The sequence below is a fragment of the Lissotriton vulgaris genome, chromosome 6, assembly GCF_964263255.1.
Source record: "Lissotriton vulgaris chromosome 6, aLisVul1.2, whole genome shotgun sequence".
Classification (NCBI taxonomy): Eukaryota; Metazoa; Chordata; class Amphibia; order Caudata; family Salamandridae; genus Lissotriton; species Lissotriton vulgaris.
The window spans coordinates 1,073,363,639-1,073,375,818 of NC_141694.1; the positions used below are offsets into that span (position 1 = coordinate 1,073,363,639).

At 41.3% G+C, this 12,180-nt stretch overlaps 1 protein-coding gene across 2 annotated transcripts in view; it reads right to left on the bottom strand.

The window, feature by feature from the left end:
- Positions 1-294: 294 nt before the first annotated feature.
- The window catches only part of TRIM67 (tripartite motif containing 67), a 526,294-nt gene continuing 514,408 nt past the window's right edge, over positions 295-12,180 (bottom strand). For both annotated transcript variants that reach the window (XM_086925344.1, XM_086925343.1), the window contains exons 9-10: positions 8,396-8,558; positions 295-2,936 (exon numbers count right to left, since the gene is read on the bottom strand). In XM_086925344.1, the coding sequence (XP_086781470.1) occupies positions 2,874-2,936; positions 8,396-8,558 (226 nt within the window). In that variant the 3' untranslated portion in view covers positions 295-2,873. The remainder of the gene's footprint in view (positions 2,937-8,395; positions 8,559-12,180) is intronic.

Consider the following 12,180-nt stretch of genomic DNA (forward strand, 5'->3'; position numbering starts at 1 on the left):
TGAATGCCCATTTGTTCCTCTCAACAGATGAATAAAATGTCATTAGTATCATGTTTTTATTACCTAACTATGTAAGATGCTAAAAGGCAGCCAACCGCTGCTTATGAGACACCAGTGGTCCACCACTTCCAGGGCTCCATAATTATCCTATAGTGACCAGTCCAATGTACTGACAATGCCCTCCACTGATCTCAATGAAACATCAGATGCCCCTACCCATCACCCAAGCTGACCGCATTCCTGTACTCTCACCTGCCTCCACTTCCCTTTTCACAGCACTCTGAGATGTCCAGAAGCAACATACGGTGCTCATAAAAAACCTCTAAGTAAGACCTGCAATAAGGAGATAGGAAGGCCCAAGTAGGCTGCATTGCACTATTATATTCTTGACGTTAAAATAGCTTGGGTTAAAAGTTTCCAATAGTAAGTACAAAATATATATTTTATTTTTCAAGGTTTTGAATACCGAAACAAACAAGAGAAACTAATCTTATTCCATCTGTCTTAAAATAAGAACTGATTTGTCAATCATTACACCAACATTTCGGGAGATAACCCAAAGAAGAAGCCCACAAGCTGTGGGAAAAGAGTGACCCTGTTCCTCCTACTCGGAATGACTCAATTGTATTCCTATTGAGTTTAGAGCCATCCACGCACATCTAGAGAATGATGGAGATTATGTAATTCTGGATATCATCTTGTCTAGAGGGAGACAGCTTATAATTATCGGTGATGAGTAGAGTATCATTTGTATACGCATAAAACAAGAGCTCACAAGAGTCAATAAGAGCTGGTAAAGGGTGGAGACATTAAAAAAAGTTGGGCTCAAGGTCTAGCCCTGGAGAACACAAGGGAAGAGATAAAATTATGACCTAAAAAGATTAATAGTAATAGATTTTGATGACTGCTGAGAAAATGAGCTATCCCGACCAAGGTACAACACTTCACCCAAACTCTGGAGGTCCAGCAAGGAGCATGAGGTGTGAGATGGTGCTGAATGGAATGGAGTGATCCAACAAGATTAAGTGGCCAAAAGCTTGTATTTTCATCTCTTCTAAAAGGCATCTCATTGGCTAGATTGTTGCTTTAGCCACTTGCAGTCTGCTTCCTTTAAACAAAACGATTATGAGGAAAAAGACCCCTGACAATGACCCTGGCTATTATCTATTTGAGCACACTCTTGGTAGGCCAATCCGATGGCCAAGGATATTGGCATTAAGTGCTGTTGTTTCATCAAATCCAACCCTTTCTTAGTCCACTTAAAATGTAAAGCATGTGCCTGAAATAGAATAGGATAGCAAGTATCCACATGTGGGGTGCAGACTGGGGGGGCGGGTGCTATTGGCCCATTTTCCATGCTATTCATTCCCATGGCCCTATGCCCTTCTTCTGCTGCTTGAATGTTCCTAAATTTGCTGCCTTTTCACTTTTTTCATTTTTGTATAGAATGTTCCTGCTAGTAATTTGGAGCCAGCTCTTTAGCCAGTAAACCAGCTGTTCTTCAAGCCAGAGTTTACTGTTGGGTCTGCCATCTTGCTTGCTCCTTCCCTGGCCCATCGGCATCCAACCTTTCCAGTAATGACCGTTCTTCTCCCTCGAATTAGTCCTATTGTGCCCATTGAGGAAGCATGGAAATAGAAGTTTAGTCTTTCTTCCATAAGTAGGGTCCTGTCTCGGCGTTGGTGTGGTTTTTCCACTTGTTTTCTTGATAACTCGTCAATCCAAAAGACAGTCACTAGCACACACAATCGGGAATGATTTCTTCAAATGAGAACAATATATACGTCATGTGTCTGTGAAACATTAGTGAGTTAGCATGTTATTCAGCATCTCCTAGATCAACAAACTTGAAGTGCAGAGCACAGACTAATGTGCATGGGGATACTTGGTAGCCAATTACAGGTGGGCCAGATGGAGTAGTTCGTCAGGACACAAATTGGGGAACTCGGATTATGTATTTAGGGTCTGGTACCTTGTGATATAAATGAGAATGGGGCCCACAGCTGGGGGATCATGGTCTACTGCCTAGAGCCAACTCACAATCACCACACAGAAACCCAAAGACACTAAGGGGCTTATTTACAAGACCCTTGTGCCGCAGGTGCGTCACTTTTAATATTAAAAAAAATAGCGAAGCGACGGTGCACCATGCATCACTTTTAATATGGGGAAAAGTGGCACAACGGCGGCAAAAGGAGCTTGTAAATAAGTCCCTAAGCTGTGATTATCCAACCAATGAAGGCAGTATTGTGAATGGATGTTGTGAGACCAGAATCCAAACATCTTAACATTGTTTTGTACAGAGACAGGTTATCAATGCTCACTCCTTAGAGATACCCTTCACCTAGTAATGATGACAACTCTTGATTTACAGGCAGAGAATCCCTCTCCATCTACAGCCCGTGACCTGTAGGTTAGCCCAGAGCAGAATTTATTTGGTAACACATTGTGTCCAGCTTCATTAGGGAACACTCAGACGTAGACACATTCCTTTTTTATAAAAGTATGCCCCCTATGAATTTGACTGAACCCACATAAGCAGCGTGCCTTTTGAATGTGCATGTGTGTGTTGTTTATACAAATAGGATAAGATACAATTAAGTCTGCACCCATCTTATAGGTGAAGATAGATAAAGACACACAAATATGCATTTCAATAGAAAATCCAATCTATAAGTACATTCGTTACTATTAAAAAGCAAAAAATAATGTTTTGAAAACTTTGTTTTATCATAATTTAAATAATATAGCACATGTTATAACTATAAATGTTGATCTTAGATATGTTAAATCAAGAATGAGGCCATGTTACTGTTGATTATAATTACTGTGAAATTATAAAAGTAGAGTATAAAAGCCAGCCGGGAATGGGATCAGTTGGATGATTTTGTCTGTCGTATGCTCATGGGCACTTCTAGTCCTGTATGAAGAGTTACCTGTTGGAAAGACATAAATATAGAGACATTAAAGATTTAATCAGAATAAACATTACTCAGAATAAAAGTGATTCATTTATGTTATCGCTAAACTGTCAACAGCGAATATATGTCTTTACTACGCATGCTTTACATCGCATGCCATTACAATTCGGTTGTTACAACGACCACGTTGTTATATCGCGAACCATTACATCACAAGTCATTACAGCGACTTGCTGTAGGGAGCGTGCTGGACTAAGGAATAGTATGATTTACTATTCCTACTCCAGTTTGTGCAACAGCAGGGAAGGCGTTGGATTGTAAATCCAACACCTTCTACCCCCTACAGCAAGTTGTTGTAACCACTTGCGATGTAATGGTTCGCGAAGTTACACCGCATTGTAATGCCATGCCATGTAAAGCATGCAATGTAAACACTGTTTCCCATCAACAACACCAGCAGTGGCTCTTGGGAAACCTCTCTCACCCTGAGGGACGAGCCAGAATGTCCCACTCATAATGCAAGCTCACAATCCATAGTGGCTGCCCACATCCCAAATGGGCCATGCATAAGGCAGGAGCAGTACCTCCCAGGGCACGACAATGATCTACATCTAATACCCTTAAACCCTAACTGTACACACTCTAACTGGTACATGTGCCTCAAAGAGAGAGGAGAGGACATCCCCTTCTTGCTAGCAAGAAAGCTGCTACAATTGGATTCAATTGTTTGTCAAGCAAATCAGGAGGTGTCCACACATAAAATATGTTTTACAATAGATTATGTTTGTCTTTTTAACTTATCAAAGCATAGACATAGTGATACAGTTTTATAATAAATGAAATCGGAAGCGCTCCTTTGTTTTCTTGATTTTCTTTTTTTGTTTAGGTGGGTGTAATACAGATAATAAAGGAGAGCTCCTGATTTAATTTATTGTAAAACTGTAGCAATATATATATATATATATATATATATATATATATATATATATATATATATATATATATATATATATATATATATATATATATATATATATATATATATATATATATATATATATATATATATATTCTTCCAATGTTGCCCTTGCAATTGAGAGGTCACACAGCAACACTCTGCCATCCGGCTTTCATCAGCAGGCAGCCTTTTCAAACCATCAATTGCATTCTTTCACCAACGCGTTTCGAGGCAGAAAGCCTCTTCTTCTCGGGCTGCAATTCAACAAATGAAATGTTCGCAGTTGTCCATTTACTGACAATTTTTATTTCCATGAACCCAATGGGCGTAATTCATTGCTCAGTCCATAATGCATTGTGGGGCATGGAGTCATCGGTGCGAGGCATTTCTCCTTTAGTAAGTTTCATGTGTTGAAATATTAAAGCTTTTTAATTCCTTAGTAAGCGACGTTTTTGAAGGCTGTCTGTTTGCGCATTAAGAATGTTGCACCTTCAAGTCCCGAACATTTCATTTGTTGAATTGCAGCCCGAGAAGAAGAGGCTTTCTGCCTCGAAACGCGTTGGTGAAAGAATGCAATTGATGGTTTGAAAAGGCTGCCTGCTGATGAAAGCCGGATGGCAGAGTGTTGCTGTGTGACCTCTCAATTGCAAGGGCAACATTGGAAGAATATATATATATATATATATGCTTTTGATCAATCAAACAAACAGCCTATGTAATAACATATAATATGTACTGTCTCATGAGTCGCGTAAACAATTATATTTCTTGTGGGCACAAGGGACTTACCCACGTCAGGAAAATCTCAAAACGCAGCTAACTTAATTAGAGTTTTGTCTAAGATGTATAGACTTCTGGAGATCCCCATACTCTATGTAAAAGCAGTCAGATGCATACCCTCACACCACATCACAACACAGGGCCAACATAGTATGATGGTCATTTTTCTCCACATAGGGGACAGCTCCAGACAACAAACAATGTCATTCTTGGGGACCTATACGTGCTGCAACACAACCCAACAGGCAAAATGATCACTGATTGTGCTCCCAGGTACCCTGAAAAGCATGCAAGAGGGGTACAGAATTTCTCCCAAAAAAATGTGGCATGAATGCTGTTGGTCAATAAGAGTATGATATCATAATCCTTATTTTCTCTAGATCACCTTAACCACTCTTTGTTCCCATATACGTGCCCCCAACCCCCTCTCATGTCATTCATCTCCTGTTCTACTGATACTTTGCCTTTCTGCCGTCATCTCGTTCTCTTTCTGCTGTCACTCTATTCTGTATTCTCTCTACCTTGTTCTTGGTCTCTTTCACCCACACACATGTACACACATACATATTTTTAGTTTAGAACGTTCCTCGTCTCTTCGACAAATGTTAATCCACTACTATAATGAGACTATAGATGTGGTCAATAGGTAATAATGAGCCGCAGAAAAATATGGATATATATTATGATGTAACATGAGCCAAAAGAGGTTTAAAGAGGAAATATAGAACAACTTTTGAAATCTCTAGAAATCTCAGTGAATAAAAGGGTGCATTCCTTAAAGAAATCCTTAACTAAAACTTTTGATTGATAATTATTTGTATATGTACAAGAAAGTGTAGTAACATACTTTACTGAAAAGTCGCACTGCAGCCATCGTGTCACTATAAGTCTTCAGAATCCTACTGTTAGCTAGTGTTTCAAGGACTAATATCTGAAAGTCTTTTATGCTCTGATGAGAAAATTGTTAGTTTACTTATTCTCAGACTTGCTGATATTCTACTTGGGGATGAGGAGGACAAAAGAAAAGTGCATGTTCTTAGAGTAAAGTAAGATTCCTTCCTTGATAGTCTGACTGGAGACTCGCCTTGAGGTCCTGATGCCTTTTTTCATGCGAAGCTGTTTTATTTAGATTTTACCGAATTGTCTGCTGAGATCTATTGAGCTGAGAATGTTTTCTAGCTTTTAATGCAAAAGCGCCATGCTTCCGCATGGGTTTCTCTCTCTGATCACAACTCTTCATTGTGTTTCTGAACTGACACCTTTTTCTCCATGTATCCCAAATTAATTTAGTTTAGGGATTTTCCGTTATGGAAGATGCTTGTTTAATTACTATATTGATTGTGATTCTAACAAACATTTTGTTCTATTTTATAATCAAATATCGATTGATGGATTATATTAACGTTTAATGCAGAAATCTGAAGATTAATGTCTAATGAATTAAAGACTAAAATATTTGAAATTAAAACCCTTTAACTCACACTAACTCTCTGCATTGACAGACTTTTAAATCTTTAATGATTCATTGATTAGGTAGATGATTGCTTCTTATTTCTCTTTATCGACGAACAAAAGACCATACGACCAGCTGTGGGGGTTATGCAATGATTATTAGTGTAAAATAGAGATATAGAAAGCCTCACTCCCTCAAGAAAAAGAACTATGAATTGGTGCAAAATTATAACACTAGACAACAACCCACGGTCTTATATGGCACCAGGTAGTGAAAATGGATAGGGCTTTGTGGGTATTGAAAACAGCAGGCCTTAATTTGAGCCGGTGGTTGCAGGTGGGACTTACGGGCCTTCATTTTAGAGGACTAACTTATTTTTCCTCATCAAACTGTCACCCTGACAGGCGAGAGAAAAACACAAACGAAGCAAAGAAAGAGGAAGAGAAAGACTGAAAAACAGTCACAAAGGGCGCAAGCTGCGATGAAAAAGAACCTGTAAGAGTGAGAGAAAAGGGTTAGGAGTGTCGGTGGTGGAAGAAAGAGTCACAAAATGCATACAAGGCTATGCAGCATTAGCATTTAGCCCCCTCGATATTTGCAGTATCGGTTGCAGGCTTCTTAGCAAAACTTTGGTCCCTGGCACTTATTCTGGGTCAAAATAAGCACTGGAAATTGGCCAAAATATATGCAACAAATTATCTATAAAACGCAAGATTTGGTCCCTTTGAAAGTACTTCCAAAACAAATATGATAATCTAGGACTTTTGGATGCTGCCTCCTGTGACATGGCATCCTGTACAGCAGCAGCTAGTAAAATATGACAGTGGTGGGGCGATAAGCCTACAAAATTAACTTACTTTTCTTGCCGCTTGACCACTGTAATTCAAGGGATTTTGAAAACGGCGATCTCCCTTTTCCCTACGTACTCAGGTACAGTTTGTTACTCCTTCAGTGTGGTGCCGACTGCTGACAAAGAGCTGTGATGGGCAAAACCATAGCCAATCCAAATGCTGCTTTCATGCTCTGTATATCAACACAAAGCTTGAAAGCAGCATCGATATTGGCTGGGCGGGCCAACTCTCCCTACGAGTACAAGGAGACTGAGTCACTGCCCCCCATAGGGCTCTCATGCAGTGCAGATTCAGAGGGTAAATGTGCACATACCAGATTGGCAGCATTGAAGCTAGCGGCCAATTGGACATGCGCACTTCATGCCAACCATCAGGAGGATGGATGATGTCACATGGTGCACTGTGACAGGGCCACGCCTCCTCCCCTGACAATTCTTTGCATACAGTACTGCTGCCTGGTACGGATCATTATAATTAATGCTGTAGTGTGTGATGGCTCACATTGTGGGAGGGTCAACGGCCCTAACACTCCTCAAGTGAAACCGCCCCTGTTCCTGTACCGTTTCTTTGGTCAGAAATGTAACCTTAATACTGGGCTACCTCGACCCACGAAAATGGTTAGATCCTCATGAGGCCCTTGAAGTACTCTGATTCCACTAAAAGGTGCATTTGATAGCGGAGTATTCAGCAGGCTTGTTAAAGGATTTCGCAAGGCCTGGTGCCGAAATTCAACGCAGGGCCTTCTGAATGCTTCTTCCATGTTTGTCATGTGTTATAAACACCTGTTTCTAAGTATTAAAAAAAACAAGGTACGCCAAGGAAAGAGTAAACATGGCACCCAGCAGCATCTAGTGGTCTGACAACATAATCTGCCTCACTATTATAGACGGCAAGCCTACTTACATTAAAAGTCTATATATAATGTTGCTAAAGGAGGCCGTCCCGACCCATGAATGCTTTGGTTGTCAGTCTCTTGCTTAAATACATGCACAGGTCACAACCAGGGCTCGAGTCGAGGTACCACGCGGATGGACGGAGTCCCCCCACTTATTTTACCAGGGTGACGCCGTCCCCCCTGCCAAACAGCTGGACTTCACTCTTTGGCCTCTCTGGGACGAAGAGCTCTGCACCTTTTGTGACGTCACTTCCTGTCGTGGCGTCACGTCCGGTGACAGCGTCCCCCCACTTCTTTTTTTAGGACTTGTGCCCTGGTCACAACTCAGGACAAATGAAGATCAACAAGCACGAGGTGGCATGAGATGGCTGCGTAATAGAACACATAGGGGCTTATTTGCTGGTATGTTACTTTTTCCCATATTAAAACGAACGCAACGGCGGTGCAAGGTGCTTGTAAATAAGCCCCATAGATTCTCGCATGGGACTTAGTTCCCCGTGGCCATGTCAACGGATTTGTGTGATGAACAAACTTTACCTGTACATTTCGGTTCAGGCTTATCGCAGGCATGAACACACCCTCAAGGTTTTCAAAAGCTGCAGGGCCCTGTTTCTGTCCATTGATAAAGAACTGCAGTATGTGTTTGTTCAGGTCCAAGAGTACACCGACAGTAGAACTTTTAAAGACACCGCCTTCCGTTCTGAAAAGGATAAATGCAGATTACTGTGCAAAAAGGTATGATTACTAGCAAGAACGTTCATTCCATTAAGGCACAACATTTTTAACTTTGTTTCCAAATAAAAACACTATTATTTAAACTTAACCACAACGCAGTTTCTCTCAAATAAAAATGTGGTATGAATGATATTTCTCAATAAAAGGGTGATATCATAATCGTATTTTTTTTAAGTTCACCTGACCCACGTCTTGCTCCCATGTACCTGTCCTGCAGCCCTCTCTTGTTTCCTTCATCTCCCATCCTTCTGATCCATTGCCTTTCTAACCTTATATATTTCTCTTTCTCCTTTCGCCCTTTTGTCTGGTCTCTCTACCTTGTTCTCAGTCTCTTTCGCTCTCCCACACACAAGTACACACATACATATTTTTAGTTTAGAGTTTTCCTCGTCTCTTCGAAAGATGCTAATTTACTACTACAATTATCTGAGTGAACACACATCATTCGTTGTTCCTGAAGTTGCTCGCATCTCTGAAGGCTCTATAGGAGGGATGGAACATCATAGTACTTCCTCAGTGGTAGTTTATAATAACTGCTGAGCATGGTCGCTAGGTCACACCCATCAGCCCGTGGTCGGACTGTGGCAAAAAATTGGCCCAGGCACTAACATTAAAGGGGGCCCCATTAGCAAACCAGATAGCTAAAAGAATGGTCCCACTTTTGTGAATCAGGCATGTTTTGAACTTGTGAACACACGCTGTGTGGGTGTTTTGCAAGGTATGGGAGTTGCATGCATTTGTGTTTACTGTAACCAATATTTGCGGTTAAATCAGGGAACCAATAGTGATATCCGGCCATTTCAGGTTGGCTTGGATGGTATTTTACTACTTCAAAGCTGTAATATTGTGCCTGGAGTGATAAATGGCTTTTGTCATTTTACAGCTCGGCGTGGTTAGCACTTTGCTAATACTATGCTTAAAGACTTTGCTGTACACATGGCAAAATACTTTGTCCATTTCTATCTCTGCCTGGATAGCACTGTGCTAATCCTATGCTTAAAAACTTTGATAGGAAAGCAGACATTTGAGGTGAGCAAATTTAGAGTGTCGCTGGTGTTGAGGGTGCTCTATACAGGAGCTGCCTTCCACCTAAACTTGGGAACTACCCAGAGTTCTCTCCTTTTTTGTATAATTTATGCGTCACTCTATGCCTGCAAGGGTACCAACCTGGCTATAAAACAGGCCCATAAGCTGCTTAAAAACCGGCCCACACACTGACCCATAACACCAGCCCACTGGGCACTGCATGATTGCCCTATAGGCCAGTCTGACCCTGCATCAGCCCATGTCGCTTTCAGTACTCTCTTGAACTAGGAGTTTGATGAGCAAAGTTGAAATCTCACAGGCTCCGAGGCAGAAGGGCATAGGTATTTCAAAGCTTTGCAGAAAAAAACGAAGTGACCAGTGGGCGACTGCTGGGAGTAGCTGTGCTTTTTCCTGCTGCAAGGAGCAAGTAAGTTCAAAAACTCGTAGCCTTACACGGCGCTCTGGATAAGAGCATTATCTGGGAAGAAAGTGTGGTACCAGAATAGTGTTGTCAAAACATTGTATGTATAAGCATTGTGCCCTAACTATTGTTAAAATAAATATCACCCCATAATATTTGATATTTTTGTGTACCATTTTGGGATGATTTTGTGGAAAAGGTAAAGGAAGCTCTGTTATACCATGGGAGGTGAAGGGAGGATGGCATCCACTGCAGATAAGAGCAGTGGGGCCGGCTGGGAGGGTATTTTGAGGAATATAGCATGTTACAACGCATGTGAATACATCGCATGCTATTACAACGCGGTTGTTACAATGGCCGCGTTTTTAGTACGCAATACCTTTATATCGCAAGTCATTACAGCAACTTGCTGTAGGGGGCGCGCTGGTCTTAGGAACAGTATTATTTACTAGTCCTACTCCATTTTGCACAACAGCAGGGAAGGTGTTGGATTTTATATCCAATGCCTTTGCACCCCCTACAGCAAATCGCTGTAATGACTTGCAATGTAAAGGTATTGCGGACTAACAACGAGGTTGTTGTAACAACCGCGTTGTAATTGCACTGCGTTGTGGAAACAGTCTTGTAAACGTTGTTTCCCAATTCGAGAGATGACCGCAAGGGAAAATTAAATATATAATTAAGTTTCTTCCCCGGTCGTCTCTCGAAATCCCCCCCAGGCCGGCTCCACCGCTCGTATCTGCAGCGGCCACGGCTGGAGGATGGGGCTCATCTACGGGGGTGGCAAAAGGATTCTGCAAAAATGGAAATATAATGAATCCCTGGCTGCCACAAACAGATGGGGATCAATATTCTACCATATGAACGGGATATAGAAGGAAAGAAGACCTCGCTACAGACCTGAAAATGTAGGGATGGCTTTGTGAAACAAATGAAAGAGGGGGTAGAGGGTAGGGAATCGGTCCAAAATACTGCCAGAAGCCTGTCAAGGGAGAGTAGCCAAAGGCTGTGTTCTAAGAATAAGCTCTACCAACAAAGGTGCAAAGGCAGATTTCACAGAGCCAAACCACAGACTGCTTATATCATTGCCTCCCTGTGTTTTCGCAGGGACCCATCGTTAGACTTCTTCCAAAGACAGGACTGTGGTTTGCAAGATTCACCTACTTAAACAAGCATTACAGTTAAATGAATACAAAATGTAGGGTCATGTAGACAAATTTTTTTTTTCTAGCTACCGAAAATCCTTGAAAACAAAATAAAGAAAAAATTGTTAAAAAAACAGCTTTCACCATTAGTTAACTGGAGCAACAAGCAACCACAATATTATGAGTATCTCTATTATTATTACTAGTATTGGTGTCATAGTAATATATGTGTAATAATAATAATAATAGTAGACGTTTACTCCCAGTAGAGAAACAAGTATTTCACAAGATTACGTCCTTGTATTCTTTTTTTTTTTAATTCTTTTTATTAAACAGCCGTCAGGAACAAAATACAGCATTATTACAAGCCACATATTTTATCTATCTTCAGTGCAACACTTCACCATCTACAATCAATAATTGAATGTGACAAGCAACACGATACAAGCAGGGTCCCAGTCCAACTCCGTTCCCACCCGGCACTCCCTTCCTCTTCTAACTCTCAGGCATCTACCAGTTGCCCCTGTAACATTCCTCCTGTTGCCACACTTTTTCCCATTTCTTAGGACATCCCCTGTTTTCATATACTGTCTTTTCTGCAGCAGGGCACCAAGCCATGTCCCGTTCCCATTGTGTTGCCATTAAAGCTTGCGCGCCCCCCCAGGCTCTGGCAATGTTTCTTTTGGCAACCATTGCAGCCACTAGTAGCCATATTGTTTTGTATTTAGTCCACTTTTGTACCCCGATACATATAATACTTGCCATGGGATTTCAAGTGGAACCTCCTGTCCCACCAAATCCGCCATTATCTGCGTCAGCTTCCGCCAATAACGTTGGATGACCGAGCATTCCCACACAATATGAAAGAAGGTACCTCTTTGATTACATCCACCCTGACAGTTCTCCTTGGGAATGCGCCCCAGCTTAAACATGAGTACACTGGTGGAGTAAGGTCTGTGTTTTATTCTCAGTTGAAAAGCCTGAACCGTGCTCTA